Source organism: Emydura macquarii, unplaced genomic scaffold, assembly GCF_026122565.2.
Source record: "Emydura macquarii macquarii isolate MOO-44397 ecotype Brisbane River unplaced genomic scaffold, CSIRO-AGI_Emac_v2 contig_839, whole genome shotgun sequence".
Lineage (NCBI taxonomy): Eukaryota > Metazoa > Chordata > Testudines > Chelidae > Emydura > Emydura macquarii.
Genome location: NW_027130976.1, coordinates 1,935,408 through 1,956,871, shown reverse-complemented (window position 1 = coordinate 1,956,871; position 21,464 = coordinate 1,935,408). Strand labels below are relative to the sequence as shown.

The 21,464-nt window shown below is 42.7% G+C and overlaps 1 protein-coding gene across 4 annotated transcripts in view; it reads right to left on the bottom strand.

Moving 5' to 3' along the window:
- Positions 1–6,047: 6,047 nt before the first annotated feature.
- The window catches only part of LOC137149812 (carbohydrate sulfotransferase 6-like), a 37,551-nt gene continuing 22,134 nt past the window's right edge, over positions 6,048–21,464 (bottom strand). For 2 of the 4 annotated variants that reach the window (XM_067543429.1, XM_067543431.1), the window contains exon 2: positions 6,048–8,295. In XM_067543429.1, the coding sequence (XP_067399530.1) occupies positions 7,087–8,268 (1,182 nt within the window). In that variant the 5' untranslated portion in view covers positions 8,269–8,295 and the 3' untranslated portion in view covers positions 6,048–7,086. Of the gene's footprint in view, positions 8,296–16,491; positions 16,520–20,974; positions 21,040–21,464 lie in introns of those variants that run through there. The other 2 variants (XM_067543430.1, XM_067543428.1) reach the window with 2 other exon arrangements.

Genomic DNA, 21,464 nt, shown 5'->3' with positions numbered 1-21,464 from the left:
GAATCAACTGGAGATCTGTGCTCCAGTTCCAATTAGTCAAGTTAAGGCAATGTGATACACATGACAGTAAAAATACCAAATTTTGTGAAGACAAATATTCTGTAATTTTACTACTAGTATAAAAACCCCTAACTTCCGTCAGGATCAAAGCAGATCTATAACCTAGTTTTCTGAATGAACACTACCTTCGAACAGTTTTGTTCCCCTGCAGGAAGCAAGAAAGGTTTTCCAGCAGATATTTGACTCAAGCAGGGGTTATTTTGGCAGCTGCCTTGATCTTAGTGATAGTTGCGACTGGATGCCAGAGCTAACCAGACAGTTTTTTCTATATTCCCACCATCCCAGTGATAAATGTTTAGTAACTGGCAAACTAGCCAACATGAAACACTCTCTTGGAGCACAATTAGCTGTGAAAAACAGATCTTGGAACAAACCAATTTGCAAAGGGACTATGGAGGGCAGTGTCTGCCTTTGATACAAACATCCTGCTCCTCTGCCGTCCCTTTGAACTAACTTTGATATGCAATAATTAGGAGTGGCTCAGCCCCCAAGGAGAGGCTGCTGCCGCCCTACCTCCTTGTGCATTCTATTGAATCCTTGTTTTGAACTATTAATCAACTGGCTTTGAAGAGATTTGTTGATGTTTGTGTGGGCTGAACAGGAAGGAAATGAGGGGAGAGGAGGAGGAGATGGAAAGGAGGGCAAACTTGGCTATACAAGCACTACGAAGGACAGAGCTCCTCTCCACAGATTCTCCTCTTAGTTTAGAGATGCAAAATGTAAGAAAAGGAGTTTTCTTCAAGAATTTTTCTTTTAAGAGATTCACAAATATCCCATATTTGCTAAATCTGTATTGCTTGTTTTGAAGCTTCAGCACATCTTAGACAACAGCGGTAAGCGCTGTAGAACTCCCAGGGTGAATCACAGATCAGCACGCCTGAACAATGGTGGCAGTCTTGCTGCTCGGGCTCAGCTGCGTCTGTTCCCCATTGGTAGCCCTGGTCCTAGACTACACCACCATCAAGAGTTCAGCTGAAGTGCAGGGCACCAGAAAGGTGAGAACTTTGGAGCTCAGCTGGGGGTCTGAATGGAATTTCCACGGGTTAAGTGATCTCAGAATATTAGTAATATTTTGCAAAAATCTCATGATTGATTTCAGTTTTTAAATAGAAGCGTTGCAACTGCTTGGAGTAGTGCTTGGCCCAGAAAGTGTTAGAATTGTTAGAGGAAACAAAAAATACTTATATTCCTGACCCCAATAGACCCAGCTATGTGATAACTCGAGATGGATCATCCATCCCAGCAGATAGGATTCTAATATTGTCATAGCTGTTGTGTATTTCTAAACTGGAAAAATGTGTCCCTTTGGGAGAAGGGGAATGACATGAAGAAATCACCCTCTGAAAATACATATGAGGAGCAAGTGGTGGTCTGTCAACACGGATCAGCTCTTCAGCAGAGCACTATGCTCTAATGCACTGAGTGCAGAACTGAGTGAACAAAGAATGCTAGAGTTCTAATTCTGATTTGGAAAGTGATTTGCTGTGTAGCATTAGACTAGTTACACTGATGCCATGAACAACAAAACACAAACAAACCCTCTTTAATTAGTGGTTGGTTGAAAATGAACGTGCGCTAACTACTGCTTTAAAAAAACACGTCAGTTTTGTTCACAAGATGTTACTGTGACTTGCTGAAGATCACAACTGTGCTGGTCCCAATACAGGTACAGAGAGGTGCAACCCTTGTCCTTGAGAGCTGACAATCAAACCGGAGATTATAAACCAGACCCAAGAAAAATTATTCCAAAAATAACATGTTGGACTGATCAGTGAGGGGGACAGTAGTTTTTCTGGTGTGAGCAATGTATATTCAATTCTAAATACTGCTGATTTATACAGCATTTTCCCCTCTGAAGAAAATAATTTTTTTCTTTGTAGAGTTCACAGTGCATGACGGACCAGGACTGTAACGCTAGCAAATTCTGCCTCAAGCCTGAAGATGAAATGCCCTTCTGTGCTACTTGTCGTGGCTTACAAAGAAGATGCCAACGTGATACTATGTGCTGCCCAGGGACTGTCTGCCTAAATGGTAAGATAACATGATCCGGTGTCTGTGATATTTAAAGGCTGGTAGAGATTAGAAGGAGACCATATAGATTATAAATACATAAGTGGTCAGTGCCTGTTTTAAAAATTCTTTTTTCTCCCCTTACCTCCTGCTAATGTTGAGGCAATTGAGCTCTCCAGCATTTCTTTAAAACAAGCAATTATCTTTACCATAAGGCATCTGTAAATTAACACAAGTATTAAAAGTCCTATACATGCAGCTGAACACATTTAGAATAGGGAAGTTGATAGTAATGAGTTCAAACTGGTGGTTAGGAACTGCACACAATTCATAAAGGAAACTAAAGGTATCAATGAAAAAAAAATCTATTGCCAGTAGAGTTAAGGACAATCAGAAGAAATTCTTTAAATATATCAGGTACAAACTAAATCTGAAAATTGCATAGGTCTGAAATTAGATAATGATGGTCAAGTTACCAATTATTATGTAGAAAAAGGCGAAAATATTCCATAATAATTCTGGAGAGTAGTACAATCCTGTATTAATATCTTAAGTGAGGAAATGACATGTTAACATCCTCCCTATTCCATCAGTAAGTAGGGACAGCAACTATTAAATATTTTTTAAATTGTCAGGACTGGATAACCTGCATCCAAGATTATTAGAGGATCGTCAGTTCTCTGAACCATTAATATTTAACAGATCTTGGAATACTGGAAAGTTCCAAAGAACTGGAAAATAAGTTAGTGTGTCAGTGTTCAGAAAGGGTAACTGGGATGATCCAGAATAATTATAGACCAGTCAGCTTGACACTGATCCTAGACAAAGTCATGGAAAGGATGATATGGGAGGCAATCAGTAAAGAATTAAAGGATAGCAGAATAACTGGTGATGCTCAACATGGTTTTATGGAAAACAGATCTTACAAACAATAAAGTGGGTCTGAAATGACCAGGTTCGTTGATAAAGATAGCTGTATTGACATGAGATACTTCCACTTCTGTAATGTTTGACTTAGTCCCATGTGACATTCTGATTAAAAGAAAGCACTACACAAAAATCAATACGGCCCGTATTAAATAGATTAGAAACTGGATTAACTGACAAAACTAGAGGGGGAATCATCCTGTGGGGAATGTTTCTAGTGAAGTCCCACAGCGATCTGTTCTCAGCCCAGTGGTATTCAGTATTTGTATCCATGATCTGGAAAGAAATGTAACATCAGGGGTAAAGTTTGCAGATGACATACAAATTGATGGAGTGATAAACGATGGGAATGGGTGAGTTATATATAGCGACCATGAATCACTTGGTAGGGTGGGCTCACTTGAACAATGTATGTTTTAACACAATCAAATGCAAGGTCACAAACATGTAGGAACAAAGAACGTATGTCACACTTATAAGATGGGAGCCAGTTTTTTGGAAGGTAGTGATACTGAAAGATTTGGGAGGAATGGGAGATGCCTTGATCATCCTCTACAACTACCTATATAGGAAAGATTTTGGATAGTGGACCTTAACCCCTAACCCTTAACCCCTACCCTCACCCTAACCCTTAACACTTAAGCTACCCTAACCCTCACCCAACCTCAATCTAACCCTCATCCCCACCCTTATCCTAACCCCTAACCAACCCCTCACCCTGACCCCAACCCTAACCTACCCTAAACCCTCACCCTAACCCCAAACATAACCCGACCCTCACCCTCTAACCCTAAGCCCTCACCCTACCCCTCACTCTAAACCCAACCCTTAACCCTATCCCTAAACCCTCACTCTAAACCCAACCCATAACCCTATCCCTAAACTCTCACACTAAACCCAACCCCAACCCCTCACCCTAACCTAACCCCTAACCCCGAACCAGACCCTAACCCCTCACCCCTACCCTCACCCTTAACCCTAAATCCTGACCCTCCCCATAACCCCCCACCCTCACCCTAAACCATAACCCTAACCCCTCACCCTGACCTGACCCTCACCCTAACCCCCACCCTAACCCCTGAACCCTAAACCCTAACCTAACCCCTCACCCGTCCCTGACCCTAGACCCTATCCCTCATCCTAAACCCTGATGCTCACCCTCGCCCTTAACCCAGACTCAGACCCTGCCCCTCATCCTACCCCTAAACCCTAACCTAACCTTAACCCTGACCCAGACCCTAACCCCTCACCCAAACCCTAACCTCCTCACTATAAACCCTCACCCTACCCCTAAACCGTAACCCTGCCTGTGATTCCTTTCAATGCACCGACATTACCAGTGAAATGGCCACTATTGGCAGGAAAGGAAAATAAACAGGCGCAGAAACTTTGGTCAACTCTTCCTCTTGAAAAAAAGTTGGAGGTCAAACCTTCCAGTCCTTAATCAGGTAAAACGTCTATTGTCATCTGTGCCTCCACTCACATGTGCTCAATAACTATAGACGTCATACTTAAATATCTGAGCCATCTTATCCAGGGCTATGTATTTTATATGCAATGGCTCAGGGACATTTCTGGCATATTCTGAACAATGCTAAGCACACAGATGGTGCCAAGTGAATAATACAAATTATGACAATAAATCATCAACTTTATGAAATCTGTGGCTGCAACTTTTGTTCTTTATCCTGAAATTGGCCTGAATACAGCTGAAACCGTAAGAATTTTGGGCACAAACATATCTGATACTCATATACACTTTCTCATGTCTTCCTTTCCTCAAGCTCAGAACATTGCTCTACAACCCAGCATGGGACAGAACCTGCCACCTCTTGGGGGTTAAGGGACCTCCTCTTCTCTGACTCGTTCTCTCTCTTTCTCCATCCTTCCTGACCTCTTTTCATACTGTCAACCATGACAACCTTCCCAATCACCTGGGACCTTTTACTGGAGTCTAAGAGAACTGGCCTTCTTGGTTTTGCTCCCATCCATCAGTCCTCTTTTTTTGCAGCATGCAGCAGAGAGATAGGCTGGTCCAGTGGATATCCCTGAGAAACCTGGATTCTATTTCCCCCATGACTTTCTGTATGATCTCAGGCCAATGCCTTAGGGACAGAGTCTCAAAGGTTTCTATGCACCCAAAGATGCCGCTAGGCAGCTAGTGGGGTTTACAAAGCACCTAACTTTCTAAGCATTTTTGAAAATTTCACTAGGTACCTAAATACCTTTGAAAATCTGACTTTTAGTCTCTCTGTGCCTCAGTGCCCGATCTGTACAATGGGGAGAACAGCACTGTTCTAGGCTGTGAGGAAGAAATAGATTAGACATTGTGAGGCAGTGGTGAGGAGTCCAAATAAGTACCACCCGTAGACTGGGAACTTATATCACTGCTATCCCTTCCCTTTGTTTTGGTCCCTTCTTTTCACCCATCTCCCTCTTTTCTGAATAAACCTTGGCTGTATTTCTTCTGAGACCCTTGCATTCTGTCTTCAACACCACCCGCAGCGGGATTCCTGTTTTACAGGCTCATCTAATGACTTCTAGATCCTTAATTTAACTACCAGATCTTTCTTATCTTAATCACCCTGCCTCTGTTTATAAATAAAATATAGACTCCCTACCCCACAGCACAAGCTGGAAGCAGTACCTCTCCTCTTCAGAACTCATATTCCAAATTCAGGCTGTCCTGAGGCTAGGATGTGGGCTGAGAACAGACCTCCAGTACGAAACTGGGGTGGGTAATGGGCAGGAGACCCTCCCTTCCAAAATGGCACCCCTGATGGAAAGGGGTCACTACCGTCTCAGACCTGAAAGGGCCACTGCCCTGTTACACACATGTATATACACAACTGAGATTTTGCCCAGACCACTTCAAAAATTGTTTAATCATTTCTCTCAATTAATATTAACCGTGTGTATCCAAAATTGATTAAATGTTAGATTATTTAATGCCTTTCTTCAGATGAAGAGCGCAAATTAAGTCTTTATTTCTGCTTCAAGATTTGTGTGTGTCAAAGAATTGCATATAGCAGTATAAATAATACACAAGCTTCAAAGATAGATCTTATATTTGTTCTGGTGAATTTCATTAAGAATTGACTCTTCAGTACAACAACTAGAATTTGATTTATAAAAAAAGCTGTAAGTTATACAGACTGTAGAAGCAGGTCTGTTCCTACTGTGTGTCATGGAGTTACACAGCATATGACTATGTTCATCTGTACAGGCTATTACCACAATAATTCCCTCATTCTCATTTTCTACTTTATTTTCTTCTTTTAGGTTTCATACTCCAATGCAAAGCTCTACTCCAGTGCCTCAATCAAATGACTAATGAGAACTCTGCCATTCAGATCAGAGCACAGGGAAATCTATTGGCAAAATAGCATTACTAGTTAAGGGTTTCACTGCTGGATCAGAAATAGGTCATTTTTAGAAGTAATCCCAATTCTCTGGGGTTTCCCAGGATGATTGTGCTACTGAAAATAAAAACACAAAAAGGTTCAGACAAGTTTAAAAAAAAACAGAACTGCAAAATATCTTCAGGGAGGAGGAGGAAGGAGAAATACAAAAGACAACAACAAATCAGGGAGTACGAAAAAAAAAAAAAAAAAAAGCAGAAAGCTGAGAGAATTTATGCCATGCTGATTTCCATGCATTTGTGTTTTGAGATGATGTTGAGATTTCTTAAAATGTTTACTCAATCCTTATCCTGAGTTTAATCAAGGTCTAAAAATTAAAGTATTACCCAATAAATAAAAAAGGACTTTTTCCATCTCCATTAATTCACCTTTGAAAAACATATAGTTTAACATATTTAAGTTATAAAATTTACAAGATGCAATGTTCAGAACAGCTCACCTCAGCTGTAAATCTGCAAGCTGACAAATCTCATGCTGCATGTCTCATTTGTTTCACATTCTCCAGTGTGTGAAATTGGAAAAAAAACAAAACAAAACACTTCCATCACTTGGGAAAAAATAGCAGCTAGGACTAGGATTAAATTTGACAGCCATATCTTTTCATACTACCTGCACACTGTACAGTAGATAAATAAAATTGCCCCAAAACCTTTGCAAGTAATATGTCTTAGTTCTTCAGATTGAATGATGACCAACTGAACTGGTTTCTTCGTCTTGGCAGCACTAAATCCAATGATAAATCTTTTTGTTCTTTCTCAGAATCCACAGGTTGATAGCCAAGCATATTTATAGCGCCTTTGCAGACTTCTTGTACTTTCTTAATTTTCTGGAAGGAAAGAATATTCCTCCAGGCCTGGGAAACGTTCACTGCATCTCGGGAGGTGATTTTGAAAGCTTCCTTTTTCTTTCCTGGTCCCTGGCCATGTGTGATATTATAGATCCAGCTTTCAAGTTTGGGGGTCAATCTAAGATCTGCAAATTTATACATGTCTCTGATTTCTGATAAGGGATCTCGTACCAGATCTTCAAAACGGATCATCAAATAGCGATCTTTTAGAAATCTTGGAGGTTTCTGAGTAGCTGTTTCGTAAATCTGGACATGACTTCTACAAATTTCTTGCATTACTCTATATTTGCTATCCTCCACTTTAGTGCCATTGGTGCTCAGAACAATCCCATTGTCACGAGCTAAGGCTTTTACTGATTGTTCTCGTGACTTGGCAACAGCTCTGGGATCACGCACCAAGTGAATGATTTTGAGATTCAGGGCAGGGTCAGTGAGTAGGGGATAGAGAACCGTCAGATCAAAGAACCGGACCTCCTTGAGGACAATGTGGCTATAAGTCTTGCAAGCCTCCTCCACCTTGCTGAATGGGTACTTGCCACATAGGGTCTTGCAGGCCATTTCACTGGTAATGTCGGTGCGTTGAAAGGAATCACAAGCAGGAGCGGAACAGAGTGCCCGACTCACTGCCCACTGGAAGAGATCAGACAAGTTTCTTTTCCAAGGCATGTAGGCATCAAACACAGACATGTCGCACTTGAAGACAGATCTGACTAGGTCTCTAACAGCCATGTGTAAGACTTTGGCACTGTTCTGGTACATGGTTACCCACACATGCCAAGCAGGCTCCATCAGGTAGAAGACATCAGGGTGTTGGCTGAACAGTTGGCCAACGAAGGAAGATCCTGACCTCCAGGAAGAGAGAATAAGGATGTGCACCCGAGATGGTTTCTCTTCAGACTGAGGCATGAAGCTGCTACGTCGGACATACATAAATAGTAAGAATCCAGTCTGAATCATAAGGAAAACGACAACAGTGGTGCTGGAAATCCGAAGTCTCACCATGCTGGCTGAAGGAAAGCAACTAATATACTGAAAAGGGAGAGGAAAAGACTGTTTAGTGTTTGTTAACAACTGTAGTGCCATAGCAATGATACAACTTATAGCAGACTGACTACTGTATTATTAAGACCTTTCTTCTTTGTATTTAATTCCTATGTTAGATATAACTTGTTTGTGACTTATGGAGACTGCACAGTGAGTCTATCAACAAGAGAGCTGAGAGGTTGTAAATGGAATGGGAGAAAGGCAGTGTAAGGGTGAGCAGAGAGTAGAAGGATGTTTGGAGTGGGCGTCTGGTACTATAGAGAGTAAATAGTTCAACTGTTAGTATATGAAAGTAAAGAAAATCTCTAAAATAAACAAAAAAAATCCTTACCCTCTAACAAAGCTAATATAGAAATTACCCCACTGGTTCAGACCTAGTGAGTCTGCTGTGTCAAACAGTGGCCAAAACAAACCAGATGCTTCAGAGGAAGATGCAAGAAGCCCTGAACTGCCCAATCATGAAATGGCAATGTGCCTCAAAAGGTTAGTGGGGAGCAGAGAAGATGTCTACATTAAATTGTATAGGACTTTAACAACAGATGGTGATGTTCAGTGGGGCAAGGGAGGGATGTAATTGGTTTAATTTATCTGAAATAGGATTCAGTTGTCAAAAGTTTGGGAAATGTGGCCAAAGAAATTTGCTACCTAACCACCCCCGCCCATCAGTTACCGTTCAGTTTATGTCCTGAAGTATGAGGTTTTCTATCCCTTAAATATGCTCCTATCTATTATGGATAGTAATTATGGATGTTTTCGTTATCCATACATGTCTGAAACATAGGTCAATCTAGTACCCAGCCATAGAGTAAAATCACCAGCATAAGAACTAACAGAGGCAGTAACAGTTTAGGCAGAGTGGGAGCTACCCAGTTTACTGCACAAAGTACACACTGTATAGAATTACAATGAAACCCATAAAGAAACTCACGGCCCACAGAGTCCAAATACAACATCTTGATGCCACAGTTACTGAACTGGAGGAGCAGAGATGCAATTATATAAAGAAAATAAAGCATATAGACCACTATAATAGACTTACCTCAGACCTGGCTACTCTGATCCTGCATTTAAGGAAGCTAGTCTCATCAGGGAGGACACCTATGTGAGAGGAGAGACAAACTCTCCCTTAAATGGGACCACCTTTTGATATAGATAGAAAAGGCTGATCATTTCTCAAGCGCCAAGTGAGTTCTTCCAGGAGATGGGGGTAGTTTTGAGCTCTAGATAGGGTGTGGTCCTAGGAAGTTTGACTTTTAGGAACATAAATCGCTGGGTGTTCAGTAACTGTAAGACCTATCAGGTGATTTGGCTACCAGATGTAAAGATGTCTCATAGAACACCTAGACAGTTTTCTAGGGAGTGTTGGGGAAGAGCCCATAATCCTGGTTCATACTTTTACCACAAATAATGGAAGGTGTAAGACAGAGGTCCTGAAAGTTACATTTAAATTTACTAAGAAAAAGGCCCTCTAAGGTAATTGTCTCTGAAATGCTTCCAGTTCTACAAGCAGGACCAGATACACAGGGTGACAGTCTGGGTTTCAATGGGGGGATGAGAATGAGGTGTAACAAGGAGGCGTTTACATTTGCGAGGCACAGGGAACTTTCTCAGGAAGGGAGACAGAATTCAGGAATGATAGAGTCCACCTTAATAAAAGTGGGAACCATACTGCTGATGCAGAAAACTGACTTTTTGCAGTGGGGGACCTATTTAAATTAACAGCTGGGGGGAAGCACTCAGGTCATACAAAACTATCTGCTAGGGATGTCTACAGACACAAAGGTAAACAGACAGACATTACAGCTGAACTGGACCATGGACAGATTGTGATCACTAAGGTACATTACAGAAAAGCAAACAGTCAAAAATAAAAACTATGAATGTCTATACACCAAAGTAAGAAGGTTAAACAAAAAGAAAATTACTAAATAAATGAGTTAGAATGCCTCACAATGAAAGAGAACCTTGACATAAGATTAGATTAGAGAGGCAGGATAGAAGTAAGATGCTTAAATGATTCCATAGAATCTTTTTGCAAACAAGAGACAACAAATGGGAATCATTGGAGATCCTGTGCATGGGGTCTGTGTATGTGCCTGTTGAGGAGGGGGGGGGGGGTGCTGGTCCAAGGAGGCCAGCTAAAAAGTAAACCTGGGAGCAGCAGAGGAGTTTTTGAAAGGAGGTTGGGATGGGAAGCATGGTTTCTTTCTGGACAGGTGCAGTGCTACACCAGCTAGTAAATATAACCAATGATGGAACAAACATTGTGACATGTAGCAGATGTAACATGTTTTCCTTCATATCTGAAGACTGAGAAGATCTCATGTATATAAAGTGCAAGTTGGTGCCATCCTGGAGGAGCAGGTGCATGGTCTGGAAGCACAAGTATCAACATTTCATACCACCCAAGCAGATGAGTATTCTTTCAACAACCAGATTCAGGAATTGTAGCTACAAATACCACAAGGGGAAGGATTTATGGAAAAGGAACAGGAGAGTGTAAAACTAAACAGAAGGACTGGAAATTTGTGGTCAACAGCAGAAAGAGAACCAGGAGGCATTCAACACAGCTAAAAGTACTGTATTGCTACCAGGCACTCAGTGAGGCAACTACAGTGAATGTCTCTGAATGCTCATCTGCAAGGCAGCTGCTTGCTTCCGACCACAAGGACATCCAAACAATGTTCCACAAGTGTCCTAATTAGACAGACAATCGTCATCAGTAACTTCATGTTAGGAGTGGACAGAGAATACAGCAAGGGACACAAGAAGAGCAAGATGGTACAGTGTCTCCCTGAAGCAAGATACAAGATGTAACTGCAAGATTGGATAAGATTCTGAAGTAGTCTGGTAAGTCTCCACCAGTGATACATATTGGAACCAAAGATATGGCATCACATAGAACTATACAGATTATAGAACAACTTCACGGATCTTGGAAGGGAGTTGAAGAGGAGGAATATCTAAGTGAGTTCAGAGTTCTTTCCATTCATTGATGAGAAGAAATTTTATATAACTGGCATTACTGAAACCTGCTGGGACATTTTCCATGACTGGAATTTTAAAAGTAATGGTTACAACCTGCTTAGGTAGGACAGAGAGGATAAAGTGGTTGGTGGAAGGGGATGGCATTCTACATTAAAGACAACTTTATCTGTTTTAGAGCTATTGATAACTCTGAACCACAGGATCTTCAATGCATATGGATCAGTGTAGCTAACAAAGCCCAGGAAGGTGTACTAATAGGGGTATTTACAGATCACCTAATCAAACAAACATCTGTCTGGAATGTGTGGAAAGAAAAATTGTATTGTTATGGGGGACTTCAGTTTGGGACTCATAAGGTGGAAGTCTCATGCAGCTAGTAGTAAACAATCAGAGTTTCTAAATATTACAGCTGATAATTTTCTAACACAAAAGGTATTGCAACCACCATAGGGTAACTATTTTAAATGAACTCATTAAGATGGATAAAGATGAACTGATCATTGGATTGGAAATTGGTGGTTGCCCAAGGACTAAGAATCATGACCCAATTACATTCATTGTGGGCAGACAGAGGACTCTCCCAATCAGTGATATGTATACTTTGTGGTTCAGAAGTTCTTATTTCTGAATGCTGAAGAAAATGATAAGCAAAATTTATTGGGAGCAAAAAATTAACACACAAAAATGTGAATGAAAATTGGGAGTTACTTAATAAGATGACCAAAAAGTCACAATCTTAAGAACATAAGAACGGCCACACTGGATCAGACCAATGATCCATTCAGCCCAGTATCCTGTCTTCTCTCAGTGGCTAATGCCAGGTGCTTCAAAGGGTATAAACAGAACAGGCATTCATCAAGTGATCCATCCCCTGTCATCCACTCCCAGCTTCTGGCAGTCAGAAGCTAGGGACACCCAGACTGAGCATGGGCCTGCATCCCTGACCATCTTGGCTGATAGCCATTGATGGATCTATCCTCCATGGACTTTTCTAATTCCTTTTTGAACCCTGATTATAGTTTTGGCCTTCACAACATCCCCTGGCAAACAAGTTCCGCAGGTTGACTGTGCATTGTGTGAAGAAATACTTCCCCTTTTGTTTTAAACCTGTTACCTATTAATTTCATTGGGTTCTTATGTTATGTGAAGAGGTAAATAACACTTCCTTATTCACTTTCTAATATTACACAAAGATGACGGACATACTTTCCAGTCCATTAGTAACTAAGGAGGATATTAAACAACATCTACAAAGGATAAACATTTTTAAACTTACACCCACGAATCCTAAAAGAGTTGGCTCAGGAGAAGACTGCTAATGTTAATTTTTAATAAATCTTGGAATACTGGGGAAATTTCAGAAGACTAGAAGAATGCTTGCATCCTGTCAATATTCAAAATGGGGAGGTAGGATGTCCTGTTTAATTATAGGCTGGTTTGCTCAACTTTAACCCCAAGCAAATAATGGAAAAGTTGATGCAGGAGTCAACCAATGAAGAATTAAAGGATGGAAATATAATTAATGCCAGTCAACACAGTTTTATGAAAAATAGGTCTTGTCAAACAAACCTGATTTCATTTTAAGATAAAAGAACAAGTTTGGCTGATAAGGTAACTGTGTAGACACAATGTGCTTAGACTTTTGTAACGCATTTTATTTAGTACCACATAACATTCTGATAAAAAAAGATAGCACTATACAATCTCAGTAAATTACATGTTAAATGGATTAAGAATTGGCTAACTGAGAGATCTCAACAAGTAGTAGTCAATGACGAAATATCATCAAATAGTAGTGTTTCTGAAGGGGTTCCACAGGGATCGGTTCTATAGCTGAGGCAATTCAAGATTTTTATTAATACTCTAGAAGCAAATATAAAATCATTTTTAAAATAAATTGTGGATGACACAAAAACTGAAGGAGTGGTAAATAATGAGGACAGGGCAATGATGAAGAACAATCTGGATTGCCTGGTAAGTAGGGCCTATTCAAACAAAGCAGGTTTTAACACAGCCAAATGCAAGGAACAAAGAATGCAGGCCATACCTACAGAATGGGAGACTGTATTCTGGAAAGCACTGACTGAAAAGGATGTGAAGGTCATAGTGGACATGAGCTCCCAGTGTGATGTTTTGGCATGAAAGGCTAATGTGACCCTTGGTGTATAAACAGAGGAGTAGTGAATAGGAGCAGAGAGGTGATTTTACCTCTCTGTATATGGCATAGGTGAGACAGATACCAGAATACTGGATCCCGTTCTGGGGTCCATGTTTTAAAAAGGATGTAGAAAAATTGGAAAAAGTGCAGAGACACAAAAATGGTTTGAGGGCTGGAGAAAATGCCTTACAGTGAGAGACTTAATTTATTCTCTCTAGCTTGTCAAAAAAAAACAACAAAAGATTGAGAGGTGATTTGTTTACAATGTATAAGTATAGCAGAGAAATGCATAACAACAGGCTGGCCGACAGCAATTCTGGGCCCAGGACAGAACAATCCATGCCCCTGCCTCCCTAGAAAGGGATGGCTGAGGTTTATGACCATGGGCTGCCAGTGAAGCTTGCCCTCAGGGAGGCTACTGGCTAACTCCCCATCCCACCTCTTCCTCCTGCAGCTCTACCCCTGCTCAGTCCCAGGCCCCGCCCACTCCCCTGCTCAGTTCCCCTCCTCTCTTCACACTCTCCCTTCCCCTAGGAGACAAGTGACAGTGGGAGGGCTGAGGAGGGGAGAAGGGATGCAGCAAGCAGCGGTGGGGGCGAGTGGGGGAGGAGAGGAGGGACGTGGTGGCAGGGAGGCCAAATGGGGAAGGGAGGGTGTAGAAGAAGGGGGGGCGAGCAGGGAGGGAGGAAAGGAGGTACATGGGGGTGAGAGCCAACTGGGCGGGGGGGGGGGACTGAGGTGGAAGAGGTGGGATGGGGAGCTAGCTTCTCTGAGGGAAAGCTTCAGCCCCTGCTCATAGCCTGGGCCCTAGGCAATTGCCCCCTTTGCCTCCCCCTGTCTGCAGGCCTGCATAATAAGAACCAGTGGATCTAAAGGCAGACAAATTCATATTAGAAATTAGACACACATTTTTGTAATAGTGAGGGCAATTAACCAATGGAACTAACTACCAGTATAACAGGTGGTTTCTCCATCTATTGACATCTTCAGCTCAAGATTGCAGGCTTTTTTGGAAGACATGCTTTAGTCAAACACAAGTTATTGGGCTCAATACCGAGGTCATTGTGTGAAATTCTGTACGAGAGGTCAGGCTAGATGATCTAATGGTCCCTTCTGGCCTTAAAAATCTATTAATCTAATGAGGTAAATTTCTAAGTGGAGAGGACCATAGGCTGAGATTTGCAAAACCAGTCTAAGGCATTTGGACATGCATCTACTATTAAAATTAATGGAAGCTATGTCTAAATGTCGTAGACTGCAATGAGTATCTCTACCATACAAAATAATCTGTGCAGATACAAATCCCCAGTTGTAAGAATACAAATATACTACCAGATTTCGGATCAGGAAAATAATTCTGTCCACTCAATCTCAAGGAAGAGCAAAGAGGCAGCCAAATGTAATGAAAAAGTAATAATGGGCAGTTTCACCTACCCATATGTGAAGTGATTTAATGTCACATCAGGACAAATTTTAGAGAAGCAAATTCTCAATGCTTTAAATGACTACTTTTTGGAAAACCTACATTTAGAGAATACAGAGGAGAGAGCAATGGCAGAACGAAAGGAGGAGAAAACAGATTTGTAATGGAGGAAATCAGTCTGGTCATGGGATTCCCACCAGAGAGGCTCCACAGCATGAGCAGGAATGGTGAAAGTGAATCCTGTAGTTGAGTCAGTGATGGGGGTTGGCATGGTAGATCTCACAAAGGGAGAGAGGGACAAGAGACTCAAGGGTGGAGGAGAGTGAAGCATGCAGAGAATCAACAACCATATTCATTGAAGAAAGGGCTGGCAGCAGATGAGAAATAAATGCTGATGGACTGGAAGTCATGGAAAGGGTGAATGACAGGGCATGGGGGTGCTAACTGGTGATGCAGAAAGAGATAAGGTTTAAGTCAGAGAGGAGGGAACTCAGCAACAGAGAGATTGGGGAGAGCAGTGCTTGGTGAAGACTAGGTCAAATGAACAGCCCTTTTGGTGAGTGGGGGAGTTAAACAGGGCTGCAGGTTGAATGAAGACATAAGGGTAAGGAATGTGCAACTCAGAAATCCGATGGGCCATCAATATGGAAGCTGAAGTCACCAAAGATGAGTGTGGGAGATTGCGAGGAGAGGAAGAGAGAGATAGGAGTCGAAATCAGAAAGAAAGGCTGATGGGGAGGAGTTGGTTAGATAGTAGATGATAGCAACGTGGAGGGGGAGAGGAGAGTTGCATGTGGTACTGTTCAAAATAGAAGAAAGAGTGCAAAGGGGGAGGAAGGATGAGTTGGAAGGGACAAGAATAGGAGAAACAACGAGAGTTCTGTGGCACTTTAAAGACTAACAAATTTAATTTTAGCAGGCATAAGCTTTCATGAGGCTCAGCTCACTTCTTGTTAGTCTTTCAAGTGCCACAGAACTCTCATTGTTTTTGCTGTATACAGACTAACACAGCTACCCCTCAAGAATAGGAGAGAAGATCAACACCCCTACCACAAACTGATTCAGAGCAGGGAGCATGACAGAAGAAGAAGAAGCTTCTGTAAAGGAAGGCAACTGCAAAGGCAGTGTCAGATGAAGGAATCTCTGAGAGAGGCAGGAGCTTGAGGAAGTGAGATATGAGGTAGTGGATGACTGAAATGTTCTGAGGGATGGAGACAGCAAGAGAAGGGAAGGATGGAGGTTGGATGGATGGGGATGATTCGAAATTAGGTATGACGACACAGGAAAGCAGAGGTAGTAGTAAGGATAGCTGTGGGGATGAAGGGAGGACAAGAGTATCACCAGAGGTGAGGCGGAGGAGGCCATGGATGTGGGATCTGGATTTGTGCTGGTAAGAAGATGGAGTGTACGGGAGGGGAAGAAAAGTCGGTAGAGCACTAGAGGGTTGAGGGTAACTAGGATATCAAAATGGAGCCAGTTGGGACAAGGAAGGGGGAAGGAGGATGGATGCTATGATGCAGAAGAGCAGTGTGGTGAACGCACGCGTGCACACACGCAAACGGTGCTTGCAGAAGACTTCCTTCAGGGAGCTGAAGTACCTTGCCTCACTCACCTGGATGGGGGCATCCCAGGACATGAGCAGTTCCCTGTCCCTGGAACTTGTAGAATACTCCTCTCAAGTGGCTGCAAAGCATTGCCTCAACCTACCTGAGAATGGGGAGGAATTAATCCATTGGCTTAGGTAACTACTATTATATATAGTTTAGATAGGAGACAAGGTGTGACATGATAGAGGTACTTAAAATTACAAATAGTAGAGAGAAAGTAGCAAAAACTGGTAATAGGAAATACTTTTTGCATAATGCACAATTAACCTGTGGAACTCATTATTGCAAAATATAATTGAGATTAATATTTTAGAAAGATTGAAAAAAAAATTAAAATTTATATGGATAATTGAAACATCCACCAATAAGAAATAACTTTGTAAAGAATATAAACCTTCATTTTCATGGCAATTCTTCTAGAAACCTCATATATATGGACTTTCAAATCATTTGTATGTATTTGATTGATTTAATCCTTTAACACTTCTCTTATGGTTTGTTTGTTTGTTTCTGTCTTTCTTTTTATAATAAACCTTTAGTTTTATATACTGAAGGATTGGCTGGCAGCGTGGTATTTTGGGTAAGATCCAAACTTATATTGACCTGGTACTGTGGCTGACCCCTTGGGATTAGGAGAAACCTTTTTGGTAAAGAGCACAGAGTTTTAAATAACTGATCTCTTTATTGGACCTAGTGGCTGATTGGGAGCCAGAGACTGAAATGCAGTAAAGGAAGCTGTGTATATTTTTATTTTGGCTTCTTGATAACCAGTGTGGGGAATCAGAAGCACTGTTTGTGGCTGGTTGGGAAGGCTGACTTCAGTGTTACCCACCAGTGCTGGGAGAATCTGCTCTCCTTTTACTGCCTGCCCTGACATTGGCATTTTCAGGTGGCTACTGTAGGTACAGACGGGTCACAGTGTTGTGACATATCAACCATATGCTTAACTTCCATTACACATATAACACATGAACATAAACATCATCTTTCTTAGCACATTATAGCCTTTCTAATAGTACCTAACTGGCATATCTCACATGAATTATTATGATTTTGACACACTGATGTTAAATAATATAATAAATGCCCCCCAATCTAGCCAGCGTGACACCCCCAACGCAAGATTGATGTAGAGGGGAGTAATCAGAGCTCCTGAATACACCTCAAGGCCCCCCCCCCAATCCAGCCAGCGTGACAGAAGGGGAAGAATAAAGGGCAGGCCCTCCAGCTCAGGTGGGAGTAAGTGGCCGGGGGAGAAGGATGTCCCACCCTGGGTGCTGGGTCCTGACCCTGACAGAAGCTGCCGGGCCTACCTACCGCCTACAGCCCCAAGAACCGGCCAGAACTGTCCAAGCCCTGTGATCTGGAGGAACTGCCAGAGTTACTAACCCCTACAAACCAGAGGAGATACCTCAGTACTGCGACCCAGTGGAGTTGCCATCTGCCAGCGACCTTGAGGAGTTGCCGGACCTACTGCCAGTCAACAATGTCGAGGGGCTGTGGAGCCTACCCCTAGCTGGGTACCGGAAGAGACAGAGAGTGACTCCGAGAGCCAGGTACTCCAGGGATAGGGGGGAAGGAAGGAGTCCAGGGGATGCCAGATGACAGTACAGCTGTGTGTTGGCCTGTAGCCAAGCCAGCGAGTTTTAGCTGAAGCCCTGCTGACTCAGTGGCAGGACACCCCGCCACTGCTAAGGCCCTGAGTTGGGATTCAGTGGAGTCAGGTGGGCCTGTATTCCCCTCCCCATGTTCCACCCTAACTCTGGGGTGATCACCCCAAGGCCAGTGTGCCTGCCGGAGCTTTAGACTGTTTGCTTGCCCTGCTTAGGGTTATAGACTATTTACATTGCCTGCCCTGCCCTGCCCGAGGGCTGGGCCTATAGGCTATTTGCTCACCCTACACAGGGCTAGAGACTGCTCCCTTTACCTGTCCCGCCCTGCCTGAGGGTCTGGGCCACAGGCTGCTTGCTCACCCCGCTTGAGGGTCAGAGCCCAGGGTTTGGGATTGCTCATCTAGGCTGAAGAGGCACAGAACTCCTAATTTCCCCCCTCTAGCTGAAGCCTCCCCACAGGACATAGTGGCCAGGAGGTGTGGCCTCCCTTGGAGATTGACAGTGAGGGAGGGCCACCACTACCCCACCCACACCAGGGATTGTCTACAGCAGCGGTTCTCAACCTTTTTTTCACGAGTACCACTCCGGTCAGGTAGAGTCAGGCCAAGTACCACTTCACCTGACTGTACCTGGCCTCAGTAATACTGGGAAAAAAAGGGCTGTATACACTTTCAGTCACTACTCTCCGCCGAAACCCTTTTGCCATTTGCCCGTTTTCGGCGGCAGCAAGGGGGCATGATTCAGCGGGGGGAGGGAACAACGGCAGCGGAGGCTTTTCTTTAGCAGTCGGGGGAGCAACGGTGGCAGGTTTTCTCGGCGGCGGTGAGAGGGGGAATCGGCGGCGGACGAGTTTCTCGGCCGTGGGGGGGGGGGGGGGGTCAGCAGCAACGGGGGGGGATCGGCGGAAGCAGCATTTGTCGGCGGGGGAGGGGGGATTCGGCGGTGGGGGGGAACGGCAGCGGGCGGGTTTCCCGGCTGTGGGGGGGAATCAGCAGCAGCATTTGGCAGCGGTGGCGGGGGATCGGCGGCAGCATTTGGCGGCGGGGGGGGGGGGGGAATCGGCGGCAGCAGGGTTTCTCGGCGGCGGGGAGGGGGGATTCGGCGGCGGAATCGGCGGCGAGGTTTTGCCTCGCGTACCACCGAGCTGGCTTCCGTGTACCACTAGTGGTACGCGTACCACCGGTTGAGAACCCCTGGTCTACAGCATCACAGAAACTTGGTGGAATGAGGATAATCAATGGGACACAGTAATACCAGGGTACAAAATATACTGGAAAGACAGAATAAGTCGTACTGGTGGGGGAGTGGCACTATATGTGAAAGAAAGCATAGAGTCAAATGAGGTAAAATCTTAAATGAACCAAACTGTGCCATAGAATCTCTATGGATAGTAGTTCCATGCTTGAATAATAATAATATAGCAGTAGGCATATACTACTGATCACCTGACCAGGCTGGTGATAATGACTGTGAAATGTTCAGGGAGATTACAAAAAACTATAAAAATTAAAAACTTAATAATAATGGGGGATTTCATCTATCCCCATATTGACTGAGGACATGGTACCTCAGGACGAGATGCATGGATGAAGTTTCTAGAGACTGTAAATGACTGCTTCTTGGAGCAGTTAGTCCTGGAACCCACAAGAGGAGAGGCAATTTTTGATTTAGTCTTAAATGGAGGATCTGGTCCAAGAGGTGAATATAGCTGAACCACTTGGTAATACTGACCATAACATAATAAAATTTAACATCCCTGGGGGGGAGGGCCCACCAAAGCAGCCCACCATGGTAGCATTTAATTTCAGAAAGGGGTATTACACAAAAATGAGGAAGTTAGTTAAACAGAAATTAAAAGATACAGTGCCAAAAGCAAAATCCCTGCAAGCTGCATGGAAACTTTTTGAAGACACCATAATAGATGCTTAATTTAAATGTATACCCCAAATTAAAAAACATAGCAAGAGAACCAAAAAAGTGCCATCGTGGCTAAAGAACAAAGTAAAAGAAGCAGTTAGAAGCAAAAGGCATCCTTTAAAAAGTGGCATTTAAATCCTATTGAGGAAAATAGAAAGGAGCATAAACTCTGGCAAGTAAAGTGTAAAAATATAATTAGGAAGGTCAAAAAAGCATTTGAAGAACAGCTAGTCAAAGACTCAAAAAGTAACAGCAAAAAAACGTTTAAGGTTAAGTACATCAGAAGCAGGAAGCTGCTAAACAACCAGTAGAGCCACTTAACGGTCAAGCTGCTAAAAGAGCACTCAAGGAAGATAAGGTTATTGTGGAGAAACTAAATGAATTCTTTGCATCAGTCTTCACAGCTGAGGATGTGAGGGAAATTCCCAAACCTGAGCCATTCTATTTAGATGACAACAAATCTGAGGAACTATCCCAGACTGAGGTGGCATTAGAGGAGGTTTTGGAACAAATTGATACATTAAACAGTAATAAGTCATCAGGCCTAGACACTATTCACCCAATAGTTCTGAAGGAACTCAAATGTGAAATTACAGAACTACTAACTGTAGTATATAACCGATCATTTAAATCAGCTTCTATACCAGATAACTGGAGGGTAGCTAGTATGACACCAATTATATAAAAATACTCCAGACACAATCCCAACAATTAGAGGTCAGTAAGCCTAACTTCAATAACAGGCAAATTTGTTGAAAATATAGTAAAGAACAGAATTATCAGACACACAGATGAACATGATTTGTTGGAGAAGAGTGAACACGGTTTTTGTAAATGGAAATCATGCCTCACCAATCCGCTACAGATCTTTGAGGGAGTCAACAAGCATGTGGACAAGGGTGATCTAGTGGATACAGTGTACTTAGATTTTCAGAAAGCCTTCGACAAGGTCCCTCACCAAAGGCTCTTAAGTAAAATACGCTGTCATTGGATAAGAGAGAAGGTCCTCTCCTGGATCAGTAACTGGTTAAAAAATAGGAAACAAAAGATAGGAATAATAATCAGTTTTCAGAATAGAAACAGGTAAATAGTGGTCTCCCCTAAGCATCTGTATTGGGACCAGTACTGTTCAACATATTCATAAATGATCTGGAAAAAGGGGTAAACAGTGAGGTGGCAAAATTTGCACATGATATAAAACTACTCAAGACAGTTAAGTGCAAAGCAGACTGCAAAAAGTTACAAAAGGATCTCACAAAACTGGGTGACTGGGCAACAAAATGGCAGATGAAATTCAGTGTTGATAAATGCAAAGCAATGCACACTGGAAAACATAATCCCAACTATTCATATAAAATGATGGCGTCTAAATTAGCTATTACCCATCAAGAAAGATCTTGGAGTCATTTTGGATAGTTCTCTGAAAACATCCACTCAATATGCAGTAG